Source organism: Phyllopteryx taeniolatus, chromosome 11 (genome assembly GCF_024500385.1).
Source record: "Phyllopteryx taeniolatus isolate TA_2022b chromosome 11, UOR_Ptae_1.2, whole genome shotgun sequence".
Classification (NCBI taxonomy): domain Eukaryota; kingdom Metazoa; phylum Chordata; class Actinopteri; order Syngnathiformes; family Syngnathidae; genus Phyllopteryx; species Phyllopteryx taeniolatus.
In genome coordinates this window covers 5,186,755-5,214,336 of record NC_084512.1, presented here as the reverse complement: position 1 = coordinate 5,214,336, position 27,582 = coordinate 5,186,755, and the positions used below count along the sequence as shown (strand labels likewise).

At 40.8% G+C, this 27,582-nt stretch overlaps 1 protein-coding gene across 16 annotated transcripts in view; it reads left to right on the top strand.

Moving 5' to 3' along the window:
• LOC133485634 (regulating synaptic membrane exocytosis protein 1-like) overlaps positions 1–27,582 on the top strand; it is a 109,013-nt gene that overhangs the window by 6,171 nt on the left and 75,260 nt on the right. For 15 of the 16 annotated variants that reach the window (XM_061789663.1, XM_061789648.1, XM_061789650.1 and 12 more), the window contains exons 3-4: positions 15,316–15,526; positions 20,741–20,752. In XM_061789663.1, coding sequence (XP_061645647.1) covers positions 15,316–15,526; positions 20,741–20,752 — 223 coding nt within the window. Of the gene's footprint in view, positions 1–15,315; positions 15,527–18,960; positions 20,753–27,582 lie in introns of those variants that run through there. The other variant, XM_061789662.1, reaches the window with a different exon arrangement.

Below are 27,582 nucleotides of genomic sequence, written 5' to 3'. Positions count from 1 at the left end.
AAAGGATAACACTTGTCTGTGTTTTATCCCTGCCCACTTTATGTGTGGAATATGTGTGTCGTTGGGGCAGAGACTGATATGGAATTACAGAGTCAGCTGGAGCACACCTGCTCCTCTGAAGAATCTCACAGGATGGCTGTCATTTATAATGTTATACAATTTGGGTCTTTACGCAGGTGCTTTTCTTCTAAGAGCACGACGTTATAGGCAGTAAAATCATCATACTCTTCTTGTACAACCTCACATTTTCTATTTAAGCCGAGGCTTACAAAACTTTAAAAAATCGGGTCACAATAAATGTATCCTATGGGGTAATTATTGGGTTTAAAGGTAACTATTTATCTAGATTCTTACTTATCCAGGTCATTTTTGTCACAGACATCTGGCTTTTACAAAACCTTTAAGAATACTAGCTTAATACTTGCTTTGTACCCCTTAAGGAACAGGTAATATACTATACAAGACGGCTAGCTTCCTGGAACTTGGAAGATAGCTTGGAAGAGTTAGCCGGGGTTAGCATCAGTTTTATCAGGGTGGTACCCGCTGGCAACGGTGCACACCAACCTGCTGACCCGATTTCAAGATTTGAACAAGCTATTTCACCTCAGTTTAGTAAAATAGGTATCGAATCACCAGTAGTACCCGTGCAATAGGCCTTTAAAGATTGATTTCATCACTTTGAGACTTTGGAAACTAAATAAACATAACGTGGGATTCATTGTGCTTTTAAATGTGTTTTCACGATCACATGAGAAATCCGTAAATTAATTTCCAGCTCTGTTAATAGCACTACCTAAATGTCATGTTAGGGAATCCCTGCTAGAAAACCTCACCTGATGATCGCTTATCTCCCAACAAGAGTCCAGTGTTCCTAATGTTTATTTACATATCTTTTTTAACGTCTGTCAAAAATGAAGTAGGCTGAAAAGATGGCTGCCGGTTGTCAGATGCTGCTAAATGATGGTCAGTTTCTTCGTAGTAGAGAAAGAACACATTCGTGGCAAACTCAATTAGCTTGCAAAATAGCAAATTCCTTGTTGTTGTAATATGGATCATGCTTCTGTAACGATGATGCAGATGCAGCATTAGGTGTAAGGATGTTTTTACTTCAGATCACTAAACGTGAAAGACAAATGTCTCCTGATAGCAGGGTACCATGGCGATGGCCCAGCAGCCCTATAGCGTGCTGTGCTGTGAGCTCTGAGATTGGCGAGGAGTCATTTCCTGAGTTCCTTCAGGGATTGGATCTTATCCCGGTCTTCCCATGAGCCTCTGCCCAAGCAGGGACCAGGGACATGTTTAACTCAATCTCTGTTTCACATCTAGACATCTGAGAGAGCCCCATCTTTACTTAGCAGGACTGCTGGATTTTGCCAAGCTTAAACTTGGTGCACTCGTGGCTTGTCAAAAAATGAGCAGGCCAGTCAGTGTTCTTGTCGTAGTTGTGGTATAGTTGTGAAATGTAACTCCAAACTTGCACCAATAACTACGACAGCATTTGAAGATTTCATTGTGATTGTTGCCATAGTACCAGAGAATATTTCTTCAAGACTAGCAAAGAAAAAGAAAAAATCCGTCACATAGTTTGTTGGACCTTAAGTCACGATTTTCAAGAGGATTGTGACATTCACCTATTTATGTTTTCTTGAAAGCACAGATCAGCTTCAGGTGAAACTATGGCAGTTTTAAGAGTACAAATTCTCCACTGTTCTAACTAGTTTCTTATTACCTGTAATTTCTGTCTTTACTTTTGTTTTTGTATACATATAATATTCATATTCACAAGCTATAATGTGCAATATTGAACAACAAGCTGCATTTGAGGAATCAGTGAACTTGATTTGGCAAGGAAGACAAGTGGTCCGATGGCCATATAGATAAAGAAAAATAGACAGACAAATACTGTACGTTGTTGTTAAGTCAGTTGTGGTTTGGGTTGATTTCAAGTGAACAGAAATCTCGATGTGCATAGACTGACTCATTGATTGGACAATTTATTTTGTATTTCTATTTGAAATCCAATGGAGTTTCCCCACACAGGCCCAAGTCTACATTGCAAATGAGAATCTGTTCTCAATTACCATACCTAGATAAATAAAGGTTAAATAAATACACTTCTACTTACTTAGACAGTTCTGGTATCTTATCAACATTGTTACAGACAATATATTTTCATCGTTGTTTGTTTTTATTTAGCAGGTTACAGAATTTCTGTTAGGAGTGCAGACCTCAACATTTCAGTGTTGAGGTCTTGCATCTCAGTAAATTGCATCAATCTGTATAACAGCATTCTGGCATACAGTATGCAGGACATGACATGTTACAGTTTGGTGCTGATCCAAATTGGAATTGTTTGGCCTTGGCAGAATTTTGTCCGTGGATTTATAATACTGTTGAACCTTTTGAATAAAGTGGTTCACAAAGTCACCTTTTGAACGTAATGAATAGGGGTGGCGCTTACATCTCCTTGAGGTGCATTTGTGTTATAGCTCTACCAACTTGCCATCTTTACGCATATACTGTACATGCTGTGTGTATGTCTGGCTGTGTATGGCATTACCAGGCCATATGGATCCCTGTCTGGAGAGCTCACTGCCTACTTAACTCTGCTGTTGGCTCTGGTGGTTCCTCCATCTGCCTCTCCTCTCCTCTCCTCTCCTCTCCTCTCCTCTCCTCTCCTCTCCTCTCCTCTCCTCTCCTCTCCTCTCCTCTCCTCTCCTCTCCTCTCCTCTCCTCTCCTCTGTGTTCTTTTGGCTCTCAGGTTCTTCTTTTTCCAGTTGTATTTATTGTTAGAGATCTAATCTTAAATTAAAATCCCCCAAAATAGACATGAATGCCTTTGTGAATTCATTCATTAATACACCAACTATGACAGTTAAGGTCTGTCATTTACCATAGTTTTTTCCCCCCCAATGTCTACTCAGCTGGTAATATAGATTAGCCATGGAAGAAATTCCAAACCAATGTTTAATATATAACATTGTTTTTTTCCGATGTAAGGTGTCTTTATTTCCAAATTTTTTAAAGCTCAAACTGTTTCTTATTCACCTTTTTCAAATAAACTGACCTGTGATCAGTGGTAGTAGAGGGTGGCAGTGAAGTGTGAGATCCAACAGATGGTGCTGTTTTTCTTTTAGCCAATATCTATTTTATATTTGATACAGAGTAGAGATTTAAAAAAAAAAAAAAAAAGGTTTAGCCATTTCAACAGCGTAGTGGGTGTGAGTGCACCCTGAACTGGTTGCCAGCCAATCGCAGGGCACATACAAACAAACAACCATTCACACTCACATTCACAATTACGGGCAATTTAGAGTTTTCAATTAACCTAGCATGCATGTTTTTGGGATGTGGGAGGAAACCGGAGTTCACAGTTCTGAGGACCCGGGTTCAATCCCCGGCCCCGCCTGTGTGGAGTTTGCATGTTCTCCCCGTGCCTGCGTGGGTTTTCTCCGGGCACTTCGGTTTCCTCCCACATCCCAAAAACATGCATTAATTGGAGACTCTAAATTGCCCGTAGGTGTGACTGTGAGTGCGAATGGTTGTTGGTTTCTATGTTCCCTGCGATTGGCTGGCAACCAGTTCAGGGTGTACCCCGCCTCCTACCCGATGACAGCTGGGATAGGCTCCAGCACGCCCGCGACCCTAGTGAGGAGAAGCGGCTCAGAAAATGGATGGATGGATGCCCTGCTTGTGTCAAAATCCTATTGTTCCTCCTGCCCCAGAATGCAAATGGTCCTATAGTCTGATGTATTTTTCTTATAAACAAGAAAGGGGACTACAGATGAAAACTAGCCTTTTGGCTAATTCTGGCTTTTTTATCCATGTGTACTTCATGTGTTTTATGAAATTGCATTGTCCCCTTTCAAAAATAAACTGATAAAAAAAAAAAAAAAAGTGACTTTTGTTTGTCACTCAGACTGGCCTAGCTTTGGTATTATGCAACATCAACACCTTAAATTCAGTATCTACCTGCAGTTATTTTATTTTATTGTTACCTCTCACAGTACAATATGAATATGCTAATCGTCGTTATTGACACTCTTGCTGGCTGACATACCACAATATGTCTTTGTACACAATTCGAACAAATCTGAGGTCAACCATAGTCACAGAAAGTATTATGTTCAACTTGGAGGATCCGCTGTAGCCAGTTAGGTTTCAGTCTTGAGAAATGACAACAAATCTTAGACTGCAAAATATGTACTTCACATCTAACAAAACAGAGGTAAATGGTAGAAAAGGCAGGAAATATGTAGAGGCAGGGAGAGAAACAAAGAAAATAAGATGTGTGTCTAGAGGACACCTGATTTGCTAATGTAAAAGGTGTCCATTGAATACATTTGAATTAGATAAGCCCATTTCCATCCTCCCTCCTATCTCCTTTTTAGTCCATGTACGTAGACAACATACACACTTTAAAGAGTGACTACCCCCTCAAAGACTGAGAGTAAGCATTGAAGGGAGGATGAAAAGGTGGGCTGGAGGTAGTGAGTTGTGGGGACTACTCGCAAGCAACCCAGCAGGATAAGTTCTCCAACGGAAGTGAGGGAAGGTGGAACAACAGCACTTGTCTCAGCTTGATAGAGCAAGCAAGAGAGTCTGCTGTGCCTGCTTCCATATGGCCACAGCACGTATTACACAGTCTACGTATGTACACAGTTGAACCTTTTTAAAAAAAAAAAAAAAAAACAGAAATAGAACTCATCATGAAACCTTTATTAACTGTACAGGCCACTTTTAAGTACTGTTTATCGTTCTTAATTGTCAAGCAAGTGTAAAAACACGTAAAATACTTTCAATATTAAATTGGAAAAACATTCGCAATAATGACAAAAGCATGATGTAAAGGTGATTCACGTTATAGACACACAATCCTTATGATAACTATGTAGGTAGATACTTTATTTAACCTTCAGGAAATTCTGATAGGAAATTGTCACACGTGTGTAGAAAGAAGTTAACCACTGTTATTAATGAAACAATAAAACACTCTGCCTGAACTTTGATAAAAAGTGATTTATTGACTAGAATTTGACTAGAGTCTAGTGTTGGACATCGAGAATTGAGAACAGATTGGAACCGGGCCTAACGTTCCGGTTCTCCCGGAATCGTTGAAATTAAAAATTTTCGGTTCCCAGTTTCGATGCCTAGTCCGCCGACCCTGAAGAAGTGGCAAAAACCAATGCAGAGGTGGCGAAAACCAACGAAGAAGAACGCACATGTAGACGTGCTTGTGCCCAACGGTGACGGCGGGAACCAAAGGTGTGTCTTAACTTTGTTAAAATTAATGACCAGTTGCCGAAGTGCAACACTTAGGGTAAAATTATATTGTGCAAAGGAGGCTTTCACGAAGTGTAGCGTCTGACGCGCTCCGAGCCTCAGCCTACACCGCACGGAGCTTCAGTTAAGTCAACTCTCAAGCAATTGGTGAGTGAAACGATAAAATATGTCTATACCAACACTGAGACAGCTATCAGAGTAAACGGTGGCACTTTTGCACTGATGGTTTTTTAGCATTTATTTTAGTCTTCAAACCAACATGAGCCGATGACAGAAAAAAAAGCTTAATATTGAGCTAAAACTTCACTGTTCCATCCAGGTGGAACAGTGGTCAACTGGTTAGAGCGTCTGCCTCACAGTTCTGAGGAGCTGGGTTCAATCCCCGGCCTGTCTGGAGTTTGCATGTTCTCCCCGTGCCTGCGTGGGTGTTCTCAGGGCACTGCCGTTTCCTCCCACATCCCAAAAATATGGGTGGTAGGTTGATGTAAGACTCTAAATTGCCCGGAATGTGAATGTGACTGCGAATGGTTGTTTGTTTCTATGCCAGTCACAGGGCTGGTGACCGGTTCAGGGTGTACCCCGCCTCCCACCTGAAGATAGCTGGGATAGGCTCCAGCAGCTCGCAACCCTAGTGAGGATAAGCAGTAAAGAAAATGGATGGATGTTCTGTCAACACCACATCGCTGAATTAACAATTTCAAACATGTTTTATAATGTCCTATTTTTTAACAAGTACTTCAACTTTCCATCAAAAGTATCCATTAAACACAGACTTGTGCTGCATGCAAGAATGCAGAGAAGTCTGATATGTCCCGAGATTATCAGGTCTGACTCCAAAACATTGTAGTCAACTGTAAACAATAGATAAGTGACAAGTGACAACTGCAATAAATTAGCAGTTAATTTGTGTCTGAATAGATAGTTTGACTGGCAAGAGTCCTGACAACAAACCCAATCTTTTGTGGCAGTCTTGAATACTGAATAACATGTTGAGAACAATAATAAGATACAGAATCTACAATATGTGTTATCTAGTATAATTAATGCACAGTTGTATCAAATCAGTCATCTTTTTGCATCCTGGTGAAGTCTGTGTACATCAATTTGCATAAGTTTAAGATTATCTAGTCTGATAATACAATATTCGTATTCAATCGATTAAAAAGGAAAATTTCCCAGTTTTGTGGAACGCAGCATTAAAATGGCGTAAACAAACTGATTATTGAAAACTTGTATGACTAAACAAAGGCCCAACAAACTATATTGCAGTATGTACATTTGAATCTGATGTTTGACATACCCGATGAACAGTTAATCAGCAACAATAGACATAAGGACAGAAGATAGTTGTATACATTATGCAATATTGACTCCCTCAGTTTTCTGAGGGACTTTGCTCACATGGGCAATGATAGTGAGACCTGGAGGGGCGTGATTAGGAGGAAAAGCCTCCCCTGACAACAACCTGAGTGGTGTTCTGTTATTGGACTTCTGTGCTTGACAGAGATTGTACGTAACGAACACTGTGTTTGATATAAGGGTGTCCAATGTGTACTTGGCATCAGGAGACCCTAGGTCGCAGTTGGATGATCGACCTTGTGGTCGTGTCATCGGACTTGCAGCTGCACATCTTAGACACTTGGGTGAAGAGAGGGGCGGAGACCTAAGCATATTGTGAGGGTCTGCTGGGAAGATCTGGCAGTCAACTGTTTAAACTCCCCCTTCTGACAAAACTTCTCCCATGTCCCGGGGGAGGCAGGGGTCATTGAGTCCGAGTGCACCATGTTACATTGTTGAGGCAGCCGACCGGAGCTCTGACTGTAAGGTCGTCGGTGCCTGTCGTGGTGCCAATCCCCGAACCCGTTAGTGGACACCAACGGTAAGGGATGTCGTCAAGCTGAAGAAGAAGTCCTATTGGGCCTTTTTGGCTTGTGGGACTTCGGAGGCAACTGATGAGTACTGGCTGGCGGAATGGAAGTTTATCCACCAACCAGCGTCTCAAGCAGTGCACCATATAGTGGGATGGGGTGCGGCTGACCTCAACTCGGGACGTTGTGAGTTGGTGGGCAAAATACTTCGTCTGCCATATTTCCCCTCTTCTTTCTCCAACTGTCTCTTTTTTCTCAAGTCATGTAAATAGCTATTTGTATTAAGAAACCCATAAAGACAAGATCTATCCATCCATTCATTTTCCGTACCGCTTATCCTCACTAGGGGTGTTCAAGACCCTAGCTCAGCTAACATGGTACACCCCTAGAATGGTCGCCACCCAATCGCAGGGCACATATAGACATTCACACCCACGGTCAATTTAGAGTCTTCAATTAACATACCATACATGCTTTTGAATGTGGGAGGAAACCGGACTACACAGAGAAAACCCACGCAACCACAGAGAGAAGATGCAAACTCCACACAGGCGAGGCCTGAATGGGACCCGGGTCCTCAGAACTGTGAGGCAGATGTGCTAACCAGTTGGCTACCGTGCTGCCCTAAAAACAAGATTGCTTCCTTAATTATTCTACAAAAGAGGAATTTGCAACACAAGGGATGAAAGCAGGCTAGAGAAATGTTTATAAGACACCTGGGAACAGTTTTGAATTGTGAAAACTGACATTATATGGCTCAATTAATTACTATCCAGATATTCAGGTATATTTTTTTTATGCTTTGTTTAAAGTGAAATGACCATGTTTTGTCAAACTCAAGGCCCGGGGGCCAGATTCAGCCTGTCACATTAATTTATGTGGCCCGCCAAAGCAAATCATGTGCGCTGACTTACTGATTTTTGCTAAAATATATAAATTGCAAATTGTCTTCATGTTTGATAATGTTGAGGTATTGCAAGCATTTTTTTGTTGATAAACCACTTTTAAAAGAATTTGAAGACCGATAATAGTTGAACAAACAATTTTGTCCTGGCTTCTGATTTCAAAACTAGCTATACATCTATTTGTTGTGTCTGTCATAATATGAGACGATCACGCATATATATGGGTTCACAGTCATAGCGGCACATCCGTAGGAAAACAATAACTACCATGTGGCCCGTGGCAAAAATTTGTTCGACACCCCTGATAGGGATTGTGTATATCCATCCATCCATCCATTCATCCATTTTCAACACCGCTTATCCTGGTTAGGGTCGCGGGACGCTGGAGCCTATCCCAGCTGACGTCAGGCGAAAGGCGGACTACACCCTGAACTGGTCGCCAGTCAGTCACAAGGCACATTCGCACTCACATTCACATCGTCACTGAGTGGGAACAGAAACCACGCTGCCTCCACCAAAGACTGGGCGAGTGTACCACTACACCATCAGTGACTGGATTGTGAATAATGTATCAAAATGTGAAACGGGATTACTTGGTTAATTACAAAAAGAATAATTTAATAATAATAATTTTAGCATATTAAAACAATATAGAATCATAGCCCTCTCGTACAATAGACCATTTGGAATGTGTGAATTTTGGTGCGTCATAGTACAATGCAAGTTTCAAAAGTGCAGATATTGTTTAAAAAAAGGTGCTAAAGTATTTGCTGCAAATAATAAGGTGCTAAAATGATTGTGGGTGGATGTGCTTTGCATGTAAAAAAAACTCTCAGAGAAAGACATTGTTAGACAAAATGGAAGCATTCTGAAACTTGACGTCAAATCTTAACGAGAATGTCTCACTTGTTATCACGAAATGATGTGATTTTAATTTTTATTTCACTTTTAATGAGATAAAATATATTATGTATGGATATGTATTATGTTGCAAATGGCTATTCAGTGATTTTCTGAAATTGAATTATTTTTATTATTATTATTTTATTTTTTTTACATCTGATTCCTATTTGAATATTGATCCAAGAAAAAGTGGAATGACTCATAGGCCACATAGGACCAAACGCCAACAGGGAATAGTTGAAGCTGGCTCTGAATCCCAACAACATGCCAATCTGCTTGGTAAAAGCTCAGGACTGTTTGGCTTAATAGCAGTAATGAACCTCAAGTACTGGGCCTTTGTCTTTTATTTGCCTTATTTTGGACACAAGTACTGAATGTCAAGCAGAAGGTATTTTCCAATTTGTTTTATCTCGATTATGCTATGATTGAGGATCCAGATTCTCATCCAAAACCATTGCTGGAAACAAATGAGTTATTTATTAACTCTTTTGGTAACTTTTCATGAAGAATTACCTGAGAGAAGTGGCAGGGTATCACAGTGATAATATTAAATAGCTGAGACAGAATTTAACTAGATAATGGTTCTAAAGTTTCAACATTGATGTTATGTGTTTGAGAACACAGCAAGTATTATTATTTGTTGCTACGCCTCACCATCTCCAAACTATTTCATTAGGCATGTAAAAAAGGCACATAACCATAAAGTCAGGTCCCCACAAAATACACCTCTGTGAATTTGCTTGAAATTCCTGAAAGGTTACATTAAAAGATACTGTACAACCCCGATTCCAATGAAGTTGGGCCGTTGTGTTAAACATAAATAAAAACAGAATACAATGATTTGCAAATCATATTCAACCTATATTGAATTGAATACACTACAAAGACAAGATATTTAATGATCAAACTGATAAACTTTCGCAAATAATCATTAATTTAGAATTTTATGGCTGCAACACATTCCAAAAAAGCTGGGACAGGGTCATGTTTACCACTGCATTACATCACCTTTTCTTTTAACAACATTCAATAAACGTTTGGGAACTGAGGACACTAATTGTTGAAGCTTTGTAGGTGGAATTCTTTCCCATTCTTGCTTGATGTACAGCTTCAGTTGTTCAACGGTCCGTTGTCATATTTTACGCTTCATAATGCACCACACATTTTCAATGGGAGACAGGTCTGAACTGCGGGCAGGCCAGTCTAGTACCTGTACTCCTTTACTACGAAGCCACGCTGTTGTAACATGTGCAGAATATGGTTTGGCATTGTCTTGCTGAAATAAACAGGGGCGACGATGAAAAAGATGTTGCTTGGATGGCAGTATATTTTCTCCAAAACCTGTATGTAGCTTTCAGCATTAATGGTGCCTTCAGAGATTTGTAAGTTACCCATGCCGTTGGCACTAACACAGCCCCATACCAGCACAGATGCTGGCTTTTGAACTTTGCGTCCAGTAACAGTCCGGTAAAGACATTATGGCATTAAAAGCGTGAAGACCCCCCACCCCTACCCCTCCCCCACACACACAAAAATTATTGAATAAGTGAGTATATACTGCCAATAAGCATTTTGGGGGTTGGTTCCACCTCCAAAAAAAAGAAAAAAGAAAAAAAAATTGACAAAAAAAAATCTAAATATATATATATATATTTTTAAAATAAAAAAACACAAATAAGTGAATTCCCAGATGCAGGGGTCCACTGTATATGCAAATAGATTCATTTTATTTTTTTTAAAATTTAGCACATACACTATGATTTATCAAACCTGAGATGACTTGCGATGGGTGTTTTTGCATCTTAAAAAAGGCTTTTTCAAAGGCACATACGAACCAGCACGCAAAACAGTACCAGTGAAATGCAAACATTTTTGAAATGCCAAAACCAGCCTGTTAAAAGTGACCGATTTGTAGAGCCTCTCTCACACACTCATACATAAGCTTACACACAGTTTTGTGCCTCTCTGGTACGATATCATATATGTGCATTTGAGTGAACGTTGTGTTGTATTGAGTGATACGAACAGTTTAGCATGCGTTATGCTACACTGGGTACACGTTCTTTCGGGAGTCAAAAAGGCAACAAAGCTCACAAGAGTGACAAACATCTGTATAGAGCATAGTTTGAAAGCAAACTACAACCACAATAACAAACAACATCCATCCATCCATCCATTTTCTGAGCCGCTTCTCCTCACTAGGGTCGCGGGCGTGCTGGAGCCTATCCCAGCTGTCATCGGGCAGGAAGCGGGGTACACTCTGAACTGGTTGCCAGCCAATCGCAGGGCACATACAAACAAACAACCATTCGCACTCACATTCACACCTACGGGCAATTTAGAGTCTCCAATTAATGCATGTTTTTGGGATGTGGGAGGAAACCGGCGTGCCCGGAGAAAATCCACGCAGGCACGGGGAGAACATGCAAACTCCACACAGGCGGGGCCGGGGATTGAACCCGGGTCCTCAGAACTGTGAGGCTGACGCTCTAACCAGTCGTCCACCGTGCCGCCTAACAAACAACAACAACTGAAAAATATTTTATTTTTAAAGTTTGCATAGTTAAGTTACAAGACAAAAATTAGGGGCTTTTCCACCAACCAGCCCAGGAACTTGGAGTTCCTGGTAGCCAAAGGATCCTGTTGTCCATGTGGTTCGTGTTTCCATCCAATTCAGGGTAGCTTAAACAAATGAGGCTCATGTTGCTCACTGACACCTATTGGATCTAAAAAAATGATGGTATTAATTTATGTCTTAATCTAAATTTGAAATAATTTTGATAGCTTTTAAATCTAACCCTTTATCCAGGTAATCCAATTGAGAATTGATTTTCATTTGCAATGCCAACCTGGCGTCACTTGCGGTAATGTAACCCAAATTTGCACATAAATGGTCTAAGGGTTCAATGCGGGAAAGACGACCCGATAGCAGACGTGATTAATGCAGATTTTAGTGAAGAAATATTGATTTACTTTATTCAGTAATGGGAAGAGGAGTTGAATCCAACGAGGGTTGCAAGATGAGGTTTTGATGAAAAACATTTGCCTTGAGAGTGTTGATGGAGAAGTACAGAGAAGGTCAGAAGGAGCTACATTGTGTCTTTTTAGATCTAGAGAAAGCCTATGACAGAGTACCTAGAGAGGAATTGTGCTACATGCAGAAGTCCGGAGTGGCAGAGAAGTATGTTAGAACAATACAGGCCATGTATGAGGGCAGCAGAACCGTGGTGAGGTTCGCGATAGGTGTGACACAGGAGTTTAAGGTGGACTGCATCAGGGATCAACATTTAGCCCCTTCCTGTTTGCAGTGGTGATGTATAGGCTGAGAGATGAGGTGAGACTGGAATCTCCGTCGACCATGATGTTTCCAGAAGACATCGTGAGCTGCAGTGAAAGCAGGGAGCAGGTTGAGGAACAGTTAGAAAGGTGGAGGCATGCACTGGAAAGGAGAGGAATGAAGATTAGCCGAAGTAAGACAGAATATACAGTGGGTACGGAAAGTATTCAGACCCCCTTACATTTTGCACTCTTTGTTATATTGCAGCCATTTACTAAAATCATTTAAGTTCATTTTTTTCCTCATTAATGTACACAGAGCACCCCATATTGAAAGAAAAAAAAAATAATTGTTGATTTTTTTTTTGCAGATTTATTAAAAAAGAAAAACTGAAATATCACACAGCCATAAGTGTTCAGACCCTTTGCTGTGACACTCGTACAGTATATGCCTGAATGAGAGGGGTGGAGGGAGAAGAGTGAGTCTACAGGGAGAAGAGATAGAAAGGGTGGAGGACTTGAAATACTTGGGGTCTACAGTCCAGAGCAATGGTGAGTGTGATCAGGAAGTGAAGAAACGGGTCCAAGCAGGTTGGAACTGGTGAAGGAAGGTGTCAGGTGTATTATGTGACAGAAGAGTCGGCTCGGATGAAGGGCAAAGTTTATAAAACAGTGGTGAGGCCAGCCATGATGTACGGATTAGAGACAGTGGCACTGAAGAGACAACAGGAAGCAGAGCTGGAAGTGGCGGAAATGAAGATGTTGAGGTTCGCTCTAGGAGTGACCAGGTTGGATAGGTTTAGAAATGAACTCATCAGAGGGACGGCCAAGGTTCAATGTTTTGGAGACAAAGTTAGCGAAAGCAAATTTCGATGGTTTGGACACGTCCAGAGGAGAGAGAGTGAGTATATTGGTAGAAGGATGATGAGGATGGAGCTGCCAGGCAAGAGAGCTAGAGGAAGACCAAAGTGAAGGTTGATGGATGTCTTGAGGGAAGACATGAGGGCAGTTGGTGTTAAGAGAGGAGGATGCAGGAGATAGTCTTACATGGAAAAGGATGACGCGCTGTAGCGACCCCTAATGGGACAAGTCGAAAAGAAAAGAAGATTTTGACGAAAAATACTTCTAAGCCATAAATGTAAAATAATCAAATGAGTACAACGGTGACTGAGCGTGCATTATTGTCCTCCCTGATGACAGATTTTCACGCCGCTGAGCAAATTAATTCATTGTGCGTCATTCATAATCTCAAAATGTCATGCTAACACTATTAAAACTATTTTTTGTATTAAAAAAACACACTTCTAGGACATAAATATAAAACAATAGGTACGATAGTAACTGAGTGAGCTTCCTTATGCAGTGCCACAGGACACCCTGTATAAACAATTTGTATAATATACAGTATAAATCAGTGGTTCTCAAAATGTGGTACAAGTACCAATAGTGCTACTCGGGCTCCCTCTCTTGGTCCGTAAAATAATCACTAAGTTAAATGTTCAAACTGTGCTTTGTATAATACAGTATCTTGAACTTTTAATCCAACATTTGAATTTAATCATTATTTAAGAACAGTTATAAGTTCCTATACAGTTATATTTCTGCCTTGTTTATGATGAACACTGGTGCCTCCTACGCTAATTTATTTCAATAGTGGTCATTATGCGAGTACTTGGAGAGCCAAGTATTGTTTGAGCTGGTACTTGGTGTGAAACGTTTGAGAACCACTAATATAAATTGTGGCGATTAAAAACAAAAAATATGATCGTGATTCAGATACTGAAATTGAACACACACAGGGTGAAGAGGTTACAGCAAGATTTTTATCTCTTATTCAATCTTTGTGCTCTCTCTTTTTATATTTTATGAAATGTTTTTTTCCCTTCAACTTCTTCCAGTCCTTACTTGTTTGTTGCTATTTTTGCTCCCCTCATTTCCCTCCCCTCATTTCCTTTACCTACAGTACATACAACCATCTGAATAAGAGACACTAACCTGGATGTATTTGTGTGTTGACATACTGGTAATTCTTTTTTCATTTCACTTCCATTCTGTCCATTTTCCAATCTCTTCCCACACTATTTGCACACTCTTCAATTACCACAAGGTGAAATCCGATTAATCTGAACACAACACCTTTGAAAAAATGACGTTCTCATCCTATATTGATTGGAACCTTGAAACATGTGGACACATATTTTGATTTTTCAAAACAGACAATTAAAACAGAGACCTGTTGTATTGGCTGGATTTAATGCATTTTGTTCCTGAACATTTTCAGTTCACGTTTTTCTTGCTGTGATTGATTATTCTTCCAGTGTTTGCTCGCCAATCAACTGTTCTATTGCAAACATTAACTCAGAGATGCATGCAGTGTGCAGAAGCACAGATTTTTTTTCCCGAGTTTTCATGCAAGAAAATGTATAACATTACTTTCACCATCTTTTTACTGCTTTCCTTAAACACAAAAACCTTCCCCAAGCAGATTTATATACAAAACCCAATTCTAATCATGTTGGGTCATTGTGTAAAATGTAAATAAAAAAAGAAAACAATGATTTGCAAATCCTTTTCAACTTATATTCTATTTAATACACGACAAAGACAAGATATTTTATGTTCAAACTGATAAACTTGATTTCTATTTTGCAAATATTCCCTCATTTTGAATATAATACTACTAATAATACTAATACTACTAATAATAATATTTTGCCGTTTTTTGTATTCAATTGAATATAGGTTGAAAAAGATTTGCAGATCATTGTATTCTATTTTATTAACATTTTACGACCCAACTTCAATGTAATTAGGGTTTGTACATTTTTTTTCTTTTCTAACAGAGATTGGAAGCTCCTGCTGTCAGTCACTGTTCGTTTTATGTCAGGAATTATTGCTGTGTCATGAATGACTGTACATGTACTTTATTTTATTTATTAAATGAAAAGAAGCCATTGTATTACATTGACCAGAGTGGCATCTTCTGGTTTCCAGCCGAATGCCTGTAAATGTTCCCTCAGCTCCCTTTTACATATTTCTAAATTTCATGCAGCACCCACTAAACGTTTTATATGTCACAGGGGCATCCAGCAGCAGCTTTCCAGCTACAGGGAGACAGTGATCAGGCAGGCTACAGCTGCAGCAGGCTCAGGAGTTCACCGAGATGATGCCCCAACCTGCGGCATCTGCCAGAAGACCAAGTTTGCAGATGGTTGTGGGAACTTGTGTTCGTATTGCCAGACCAAGTTCTGTGCTCGTTGCGGAGGGAGGGTGTCCCTTCGATCCAATACGGTAAAATAAAGAGAGACCATTATATTGTATTTATTTTTCATTCAGCTTTTAATCACACGGTTATACAAATGACAACATGATTTTCTATTCTTTCATGTGAGACAACAAAAAACGTCCTTTGTCCCCCAAATACAAATGAAAAAATAAAAGTTATTTTTAAGTTTAAATCAATTCAACGAAACAAACAGGTTATTGCTACCATTTTTCAAATGTAAGACATAGATAATCAATTGTCCAGTGTAACACAGCAATTTCAACATTATATTGAAAACAGACAACATTTTTGCCAAACAATGAACATAAGTATCAAGCCAAAGGATTAAAACGTCTTAAGAATTTGGAGTGATTTACAGACCTATAGACATGCATAGCATTTGGAAAATTATGTGAACAGCCCCACGTAGGACCTAAACATATCCTTATTGCCCCTCACCAAAATTAAGAAAGCACCATACAGTCTTGTGAAGGTCATGCCAACACCACTAGTGCAGTATGAATAGTTATAGATATATGGATGGATTCTTTTTTCCGACAGTATAGATCAAGACTAAGTATTTTTGTAAGGGCAGTTTGTTGCGGAGTTTTATTTGATTTCATTAGATTGTGCCATTGTGCCAAACAAGTGGCAAGTTAGTGCATGTTGACATTACATGCATCCATTACATTAACATTGTTAAAATCTGTTTCATTGAGGCGGGTAGAGTGGCCGACTGGTGAGCACTTCTGCCTCACAGTTCTGAGGACCCAGATTCAAATCCGGCCTCGCCTGTGTGGAGTTTGCATGTTCTTGCCTGTGTAGGTTTTCTCCAGGTACTCTGGTTTCCTCCCACATCCTAAAAACATGCATTCATTGAATACTCTAAATTACCCGTAGGTGTGAATGTGAGTGTGAATGATTCTTTGTTTCTATGTGCCCTGCAATTGGCTGGCGACCAGTTCAGGGTGTACCCCGCCTCTCACTCGAAGATAGCTGGGACAGGCTCCAGCAGCCCGCGACCCTAGTGAGGATAAGCGCTAAAGAAAATGGATGGATGGATGGATGAAAAACTGACAATAATGCCTCTCAACTATAAGCATATTGCTCAATATACTTTTACATTACATTTTATTTAGCTATCATTAAATACTGCAAATAGCCAAAAAAAACATCAATATTTTTAAATTAATACATCCCTAACAGTGTCAATCAGAAACAAACAACAAACAAAAATCTGACATTTTGATCCAACCCTTGTCTTCTTCTTTTCCTTTCGGCTTGTCCCTTTAGGGGTCGCCACAGCGTGTCATCCTTTTCCATGTAAGCCTATCTCCTGCATCCTCCTCTTGAACATGTCTTCCCTCACGACATCCATCAACCTTCTCTTTGGTCTTCCTCTAGCTCTCTTGCCTGGCAGCTCCATCCTCATCATCCTTCTACCAATATACTCACTATTTCTCCTCTGGATGTGTCCAAACCATCGAAGTCTGTTCTCTCTAACTTTGTCTCCAAAACACCGAACCTTGGCTGTCCCGCTGATGAGCTCATTTCGAATTTTATCCAACCTGGTCACTCGGAGAGCGAACCTCAACATCTTCATTTCCGCCACCTCCAGCTCTGCTTCCTGTTGTCTCTTCAGTGCCACTGTCTCTAATCTGTACATCTTGGCTGGCCTCACCACTGTTTTATAAACTTTGCCCTTCATCATAGCAGAGACTCTTCTGTCGCATAACACACCTGACACCTTCCTCTACCCGTTCCAACCTGCTTGGACTCGTTTCTTCACTTCCTGACCACACTCACCATTGCTCTGGACTGTTGACCCCAAGTATTTAAAGTCCTCCACCTTTGCTATCTCTTCTCCCTGTAGCCTCACTCTTCCCCCACCACCCCTCTCATTCATGCACATATATTATGTCTTACTTCGGCTAATCTTCATTCCTCTCCTTTCCAGTGCATGCCTCCATCTTTCTAACTGTTCCTCCACCTGCTCCCTGCTTTCACTGCAGATCACAATGTCATCTGCAACCATCATGGTCCACGGGGATTCCAGTCTAACCTCATCTGTCAGCCTATCCATCACCACTGCAAACAGGAAGGGGCTCAGGGCTGTTCCCTGATGCAGTCTCACCTCCACCTTAAATTCCTGTGTCACACCGACAGTACACCACACCACTGTTCTGCTGCCCTCTTACATGTCCTGTATGATTCTAACATACTTCTCTGCCACTCCAGACTTCCACATGCACTACCACAGTTCCTCTCTGGGTATTCTGTCATAGGCTTTCTCTAGATCTACAAAGACACAATGTAGCTCCTTCTGACGTTCTCTGTACTTTTCCATCAATATCCTCAAGGCAAATAATGCATCTGTGGTACTCTTTCTAGGCATGGAACCATAATGTTGCTCGCAAATACTCACTTCTGTCCTGAGTCTAGCCTCCACTACTCTTTCCCATAACTTCATTGTGTGGCTCATCAACTTTATTCCTCTATAGTTCCCACAACTCTGCACATCACCTTTGTTCTTAAAAATGGGCACCGACACACTTTTCCTCCATTTCTCAGGCATCTTCCCACGTGCTAGAATTCTATTGAAAAAGCTGGTCAAAAACTCCACAGCCACCTATCCTCGATGGTTCCGTACCTCCACAGGAATGTCATCAAGACTAACTGCCTTTCCATTTTTCATCCACTTTAATGCCTTTCTAACTTCCCCCTTACGAATCATTGCCACTTCCTGGTCCACCACACGTGCGTCTTCTACTCTCCCTTCTCTCTCATTTTCCTCATTCACCAACTCCTCAAAGTATTCTTTCCATTTATCTAGCACACTACTGGCACCAGTCAACATATTTCCATCTCTATTCTTAATCACCCTAACCTGCTGCACATCCTTCCCATCTCTATCCCACTGTCTGGCCAACCTGTATAGATCCTTTTCTCCTTCTTTAGTGTCCAACCTGGTATACGTGTCACCATATGCCTCTTGTTTGGCCTTTGCCACCTCTACCCTTGCCCTATGTCGCATCTCAATGTATTCCTTTCGCCTCTCCTCGGTCCTCTCAGTGTCCCACTTCTTCTTAGCTAACCCTTTTCCTTGTATGATTTCCTGTACTGTGAGGTTCCACCACCAAGTCTCCTTCTCTCCTTTCCTGCCAGAAGATACACCAAGTACTCCCCTGCCTGCCTCTCTGATCACCTTGGCTGCAGTGGTCCAGTATTCTGGAAGAGCCTCCTGCACACCGAGAGCCTGTCTCACCTCTTCCCAAAAAGCTGCACAACACTCGTCCTGTCTCAGCTTCCACCACATGGTTCTCTGCTCTGCCTTTGTCTTCCTAAGCTTCCTCCCCACCACCAGAGTCATCTTACACACCACCATCCTATGCTGTCTAGCCAAGCTCTCCCCTTCCACTACCATACATTCGGTAACCTCCTTCAGATTACATCGTCTGCACAAGATGTAATCCACCTGCGTGCTGCTCTTGGAGGTCACCCAATGTTCGTCCCTCTTCTGGAAAAAAGTGTTCACTACAGCCATTGCATCCTTTTTGCAAAGTCTACCACCATCTGTCCCACCAAGTTCCTTTCCTGGATCACTTCTTCATCACCCTTATTTCCTTCACCAACATGTCCATTACAATCTGCACCAATCACGACTCTCTCTCTGTCTGGGATGCTCAGAACTACTTCGTCTAGTTCCTTCCAGATTTTCTCTTTCACCTCTAGGTCACATCCTACCCGTGGGGCATAGCCACTAATCACATAATACATAACACCCTCAATTTCAAGTTTCAGCCTCATCACTCGATCTGATACTCTTTTCACCTCCAAGACATTCTTAGCCAACTCTTCTTTTAAAATAACCCCGACTCCATTTCTCTTCCCATCTACACCATGGTAAAATAATTTAAACCCTGCCCTAAGCTTCTAGCCTTACTGCCTTTCCACCTGGTCTCCTGGACACACAATATATCAACCTTTCTCCTAATCATCATGTCAACCAACTCCCGAGATTTTCCTGTCATAGTCCCAACATTCAAACTACCCACATTCAGTTCTAGGCTCTGTGCTTTCCTCTTCTCTTTCTGCAAAAAGAACCCACTTTCCACCTCTTCTTCGACTTCGACCCAGAGTAGCTGAATTCCCACCGGCGCCCTGCAGGTTGACGGCGCCGGTGGCGGACGTTGTTAACCCGGACCACGACCGATCCGGTATGCAATCCTTTGGATGGACGCTCATATTTGTTTGGCAAAGTTTTAAGCCGGATGCCCTTCCTGACGCAACCCTCTGCATTTATCCGGGCATGGGACCGGCCTACAGTTTGCACTGGCTTGAGCCCCCCCATAGGGCGGCATTTTTGATCCAACCCTTGTATGGGCCATTAATTTGTAGCTGTGCCTAATGCAGTGGCAGGTGAGTCTATTTGCAATTTAAAAGTCACAATAACTTGTATGAAATAATTGCTTTTACTGAAACACTTTGTGGGTAATCACAGGTTGAAGTCTCCAATATATTGCAGCAAACACATCAAGCCCTTACTGCATCACAGCGTCAACCCACCTGAGCTCACCCATGTGCCATAACATGTACAATGTACAGTATGTGTTTATTGATATTGTACTGTATCTCTTATATTTGGTATAGTCATACTGTTTGTTTATGTGTGTTCCCACCACAGTGTCAATAGACTGTGCAACCCAGGCAGAAGTTGCAAAAGGTTAATTGGGCATTAGACTGAACTGTGGATGGAGGGGGTAGTCTCCCACTCTATCTCGGTCTCCCAGGGGTGTAGAAGTGCCCTATAAACACACAGCAGGGGAGAGATGTGTGTCGGAAAAGGTGTTAAAACTTCCACTGAAATAAGTGGTGTGTCCTCTCGATCCCTCCCCTGTGCTCCCGGTGTGGCATTTAATGATCCCGCACAGACTTAAACACACACCCTAAAGTCTACTCTAATTATTGCCTTCCATGGGGTCCCAGGTAGCATGATTGGGTGGGTGGCAGTTTTATTCATTGGGGGAAAGTTCACTGTTACACACATTTCATTTGGATATTGGTAAGAAATATGAATTTAACAGGAGTACAAACGTGACTTGTACCCTAGTTTGTTGTTTAAAAATGCAACTTTTTCTTTCAGTATGTACATTGAATGTTCATTGATTTCAGACAGCACCCTTACTATGTTTCTCACTTTCTTTTTAAATTATACGTATGGCTGGCTGACTGGGCTGAAGGAGGACAAAGTGGTGAGTACTGATTTTTTGTTTTAAAAAAGTATGTCACATACATTTTGAAGTGGGATGTAGGATAATATCAGTGTTTGTCATTATAAGTGACATCTGTGGTACTGTAGTGCATCCAGAACATCTTCACAATGCTTCAGTTTTTCCACATTTTGCTATTGTTTTATTTTTCCTGTAACGATGAAACTGATACACAACGTAGAAGAAGATAACATTATTGGTAACGGAATGCTACATTTTTAGGTGAGCAAAAATAGTGGAATGGATACACTTAAAATATATTAAAATGAATAAGATGTGGTTGAAAATCCTTTGCTTGCAAAAGCGCATCGAGGATGGGACAATTAAGTAGTTATCTGGAAATACATTGTAGCCTCAACTCTCAAAAACCTCAAGGCATGTAAAATTTTGAGTTTGACCATCATTGGAGTTCAACCAAAAAATATGTACTAATTTTTGAAAAACTGTCAGGAGGCCCTGACTAGACCTTCAGTCAGCATTAAAAAAATTTACTCTGACAGTTTGTGGGTTTTTGAGACACCTTTTTTATGAATCAACGATAATGGTTAAAGAAGAAGAATGCCATGAGTAGAGAAGACAATTCATACACACCAGCTATCATGAAGAACTGGGTTTCTGTTAAAGAAAGCAGAAAGACACCAGTGGTGTCCAAGTATGTACCTTTCTTTAACGTTGGTGAGCGGTTCAGTGTCATACCAGTCTGAGATGATCACCAGTAACCATGGGGATGCGTAACAGAAGCGTAGAGGTGAGATGGGTTAACTTTGTAACTTTGTTCAGCAATGTTTAGCGCCTAGTTGTTCCCACTTTGAATGACTGGTGAACAGTCCACGGTTTTCCCCCCATCTCCTGCTGTTAGCTGGGATAGGGTCCTGTAACCCTATTGAGGACAAGTGTTGGAGAAAATGGATATGAATGGATGGATGTTCCCATTTTCGTTGACTCTAAAAGACTATTGGTGTTGACCAACTTTTTTTGACCAATTTTATTTTACCGTATTTTCACGACCATAAGGTGCACCGTATTAAAAGGCGCAGTCTCAGTTACGGTGTCTATTTCTATATTTAACACATACATAAGGCGCACCGTATTATTTGGCGCAGGCATGGTAAAACATACGCGAGCTTAAAACATAGGGTAGCATGCATGCACGCTAAAACAATGTTATTAAAAAACAGCGGGAGCAAAACTGAGTTCGGTTGTACTTTATTGAAGTATTTAACAATGTACTCACGTTATTTTTTGATCAATCCTCATCCACAAATCCATCAAACTCCTCATCTTCTGTATCCGAAATGAACAGCTGGGCAAGTTCTCCATCAAACATGTCGGGTTCCCTCTCATCATTGTCGGAGTCAGTCTCGTTGCCAGGGGGCTGTTCAGCAATGATGCCAGCATTTTCCTGCTTCCTCCACTTGCGAACCATGGATTCGTTGATCTTTGTTGAATTCTCTCGCGGCAGCTCGATTCCCATGTTCCTCCGCTTAACTGATAGCTTACAGTTTAAACTGTGCTTCGTAAGCGTGTATCTTCGTAGGTGCCATTTTCGGGGGTCCTTAGCCAAACCGATGTTGTGCACATACCGGCACTATATACCTACTGGGGGCTTGCTTTTAGTGTCCTCTTTCACGCGCACGCTTCCCCCTTTAACGTCCGCATACTGTCCACAGTCACGTCCGCCTTTCCTCTATATAAGCAGCGTGTCGGCAGGAAATGCTCCCAGTCACATAACAACATTTACAGATTTTGGAACTCGGTGCACACATAAGGTTTTGGAGAAAATGCAAGACTTTTAAGTGCGTCTTATGATCGTGAAAATACGGAAATTGGATACAAGGTGACTGGTATCAGGTGTTTGAGTCCCATCTGTTTGTGCTTTTTGACAAGAAGTGTGTGATGTACTGTACGTGCAGATCTATGGGATGATAACGGATATAGGACATTGATGTCTGAACATTGCAGACTATTAAAAGAGTCGCTCCCCATTCACTTGCAAATGCTGAAGTGGAAGGAATTTAACACCATTTGCGTGTGGACGAATGTTCAAAATGCACAGAAAGATGTTTGTGTCGACGTCCGTCCAGCATAAGATTGGGTCTGTGTGTTTCCACAGTTAAGAAAACATTCATGCTTAATGAATAAAACCGACTACGCTGAGAACTAAGCTTGGTTGTCATTTAAATACAGTTCCCTTGTGCGTTCTGTGCAGGCCTCGAGATATACACTAACAGCCTACAACATTAACATTGTAATCAGGAGGTGTGTGTGTGTGTGTACTGTAGCCCATGACAAATTGAATAAAGACTTAATTTTTTGGGGGGGGTTGGGGTGTGGAGTATTAGTAACAGACAGAGACAACAAGCAGGCACACACATGGGGATGTTATTAGCAAAGAGCACTCACTGAGCATTCTCTTTGGAAAGTTCATTTTGCTGGGTCGAGGAGACTTTGGCTCAACGAAAGATTTGAAATCCAATGAAAGAAGGACTGAGTCACAAATGAAACTACAGTTTACATTACAATGTACAACCCCAATTCCAATGAAGTTGGGAAGTTGTCTTAAACATAAATAAAAACTGAATATGGTCTCCGTTGTCGTATTTTACGCTTCATAATGGGCCACACATTTTCAATGGGAGAAAGGTCTGGACTGCAGGCAGGCCAGTCTCGTACCCGCAGTCTTTTACTACGAAGCCACGCTGTTGTAACACGTGCAGAATGTGGTTTGGCATGGTCTTGCTGAAATAAGCACGGGTGTCCATGAAAAAGACATTGCTTAGATGGCAGCATATGTTTCTCCAAAGCCTGTATATACCTTTCAGCATTAATGGTGCCTTCACAGATGTGTAAGTTACCCATGCCATTAGCACTAACACAGCCCCATACCATCACAGATGCTGGCTTTTGAACTTTGTGTACATAACAGTCCGGATGGTTCTTTTCCTCTTTGGCCCGGAGGACACGACGTCCAAAATTTCCCAAAACAATTTGAAATGTGGACTCATCGGACCACAGAACACTTTTCAGAGAAGCCGGCGGCGTTTCTGGGTGTTGTTGATAAATGGCTTTTGCTTTTTCAGTTTGAACATTAAATATCTTGTCTTTGTAGTTTATTCAATTAAATATAGGTTGAACATGATTTGCAAATCATTGTATTCTGTTTTTATTTATGTTTAACACAACGTCCCAACTTCATTGGAATTGGGGTTGTACATAAAGTGTTGAATCCGTACTTCGCAGTGAATTGCAACTGCTTTTGATGGAGTACATTGTCTCTGTTCACAACACAATTGAAACATGAATTACTGAACATTTCTAAACTGCATTAATTTAAAAGGTTCCAGAGTAACATAATTAGTTTTGTGTTCATAATCTAATCCTCAGAGTGTCTTTATGCATTGGTTCTATTGCTCTACTTTAGTGTACGGTACTGTAAACTGCTGCCATGACGTCCATGTCATGATTGTGTACTGCAGCCCTGGGGTGGTGTTGGTCAGCTCAAAGACTAGACTGTCTCAAGCTGTTACAGATTTTCTCAGAACACCTCAGAGCCAAAGTGTCACACTCTCCTACTGGTACAATGCTGATCTGTTGGTTTCACTGAAAGCCTCTGAACCCGATGCAGGTAAACTATCACACACTGAAAACTTTGGATGGCTAACCACTGGGGGAGAAAAAAAATAATCTTGTGATGACAGGAATGCGCTGTTAAGGTTGTAATACCATAAAAGGGGTTGCAAATGTTGATCTATTGATCCAACTCTACAAGAAATGATGTGCTGCTTTGTGTCACGGCACAACAGTAGAAAAAGCCTGAGCGATGTGCCATCTCCTGTTAGTGCCACAGCAGCTCATGATTACTATTGATTGCCAGTCTTACGAGTTGCGTCTGCCTCCATGTGCATCTCTCATTGACTGGTCTTAAGGGGGGCATCTTTTTTTTCTGCTTCTTGCTGTACATTGCCATATGATAGCAGAAATACACACATACAATTGAAAACATACAGTATGGCCTGTTTGTGTGATAAACGTTATTGTTTTTAGCAAATAATCATAAACTTAGAATTTTATGGCTGCAACACGTTCCAAAAAAGCTGGGACAGGGTCATGTTTACCACTGTGTTACATCACCTTTTCTTTTAACATTCAATAAAATGAGGACACTAATTGTTGAAGCTTTGTAGGTGGAATTATTTCCCATTCTTGCTTGATGTACAGCTTCAGCTGTTCAACAGTCCAGGGTCTCCGTTGTTGTATTTTATGCTTCATAATGCACCACACATTTTCAATGGGAGACAGGTATGGACTGCAGGCAGGCAAGTCTAGTACCCGCACTCTTTTACAACGAAGCCACGCTTTTGTAACAGAATGCAGAATGTGGTTTGGCATTGTCTTGCTGAAATAAGCACAGGCGTCCATGAAAAAGACGTTGCTTGGATTGCAGCATGTTTCTCCAAAACCTGTATGAACCTTTCAGCATTAATGGGGCCTTCACAGATGTGTAAGTTACACAAGACATTGACACTAACACAGCCCCATACCATCATAGATGCTGGCTTTTGAACTTTGCGTCCATAAAAGTCCGGATGGTTCTTTTCCTCTTTGGCCCGGATGACACGACGACCACAATTTCCCAAAACAATTTGAGATGTGGACTCGTCGGACCACAGAACACTTTTCCACTTTGCATCAGTCCATCTTAGATGAGCTCAGGCCCAGAGAAGCCGGCGGCGTTTCTGGGTATTGTTGATAAATGGCTTTTGCTTTGCATAGTAGAGTTTCAAGTTTGCACTTACGGATGTAGCACCGAACTGTATTTACTGACATTTGTTTTCTGAATTGTTCCTGAGCCCATGTGGTGATATCCTTTACACATTGATGTTGGTTTTTGATGCAGTGCCGCCTGAGGGAATCGAAGGTCACGGGCATTCAATGTTGGTTTTCGGCCTCGCTGCTTACATTCAGTGATTTCTCCATATTCTCTCAACCTTTTGATAATATTATGGACCGTAGATGATGAAATCCCTAAATTCCTTGCAATTGTACGTTGAGGATCACTGTCCTTAAACTGTTCGACTATTTTCTCACGCACTTGTTCACAAAGAGGTGAACCTCGCCCCATCTTTGCATGTGAATGACTGAGCAATTCAGGGAAGCTCCTTTTATACCCAATCATGGCACCTACCTGTTCCCAATTAGCCTTTGGGATGTTCCAAACAGGTTTTTGATGAGCATTCCTCAACTTTCTCAGTCTTTTTGCCACCTGTCCCAGCTTTTTTGGAACTAAGTTAATGATTATTTGCTAAAAACAAAAAGGTTTATCTGTTTGAACCTTAAATATCCTGATTTTGTAGTGTATTCAATTAAATATAGGTTGAACATGATTTGCAAATAATTGTATTCTGTTTTTATATAAGTTTAACACAACATCCCAACTTCATTGGAATTGGGGTTGTACAAATAGATATATACTGGGGAAAATTACAGACATCCCAAGGGAAATTCCATTTCCCAGGTGTTATGTGGAATTTCCAAAAGGCTTCCTATGTTGTATATGTTGGGCTGTTAGCATAGAATAAATATATAAACATGTTGAACATGATTTGACACAAATTCTATTTTCTCAATAGCATAAAGATGGTTAAGGGCCTTTCATTGCAAATGGCCAGGTTTGCTTTTTTTTACATAGGTGTATTAAATATAAGAGTAAATGAAATTGTAGTTAAGCGCCTCATAGATGAATGCAAAAGGATAGAATTCAATGCACAATACGATGGAAAAAAAACTGTAAACATTGTAAAATGCTTTGTAATTGCAGCCTGTTGTCGCTTTTGTTCATCTATTGATGATGTGTACTTGTTTACCTACTTTTTTGGGTGTGTGTGCATGTGTTTTGCAAAGTAAATGCCTAGCACAGTATTAACCTATGACGCTATTATGCTCCCAGGGTCTACAAGTCCAGTTTTGACCTTGGACCTTTAGGGTTTGTAGGTAGGGCGTGTAAGGCCTTGGATAAGGGAGCCTAAACAAGTATGAGTCGGTATATTCAGCAAGTCACACTGTTGTAGACGTTAGTTCAAAGACAAAATTGTTACCACCGTAGGGACTCTGGCTGGCTTTACATTGCCAAATTGCGATTAAATGCCAATATCAATAAATTTTTTACTTTGTCTCTTTTCATATACGTTTCACGTGAACCATATCTGAAATACCATGTACAATTACATATGTCAGCATCAGGCAGCGACAACAAATCAATTATACTGTACATCATTTACAAATTTATTAACTATAATATTATATTTTAATATAAATTAATAATTACTTATAATTTACTTACTTGACCTGGACAGACTCATTTAATCTCACACAGGGTCATTCCAACGATTTCCCTTCCACTACAATCGTATTAGCAGATTTTCAATTCATATCAGATTTTTTTAATGAAAATTTAGAAGAGGCCTGGTTTGGATCTGAGGATATTTGATTCCGTAAGGTTGACGCATAGAAGCAAACTGTGTATATCTAAATGCGCTACATGTGAGAAAAATATTGTGTTACTTTAACCACATACTTTCAATCCCTTCTAATACTGTATGTAGTAGAACCGAGATGGGATTTTTGGGGCTGATGCTGAAAATGATTTTGTGGCCTTAAACAAGCCAATAAACTATATATCGACCGACATCTGATTTATTGGTCGATAACCGATATGTCAGCCAGTATATGAAGTAAGAACATTGATACTGTACAACGCTGTGAATGAACATAAGTTCTTATAATACCCAAAATATGATTTCAGACAAAGAAGC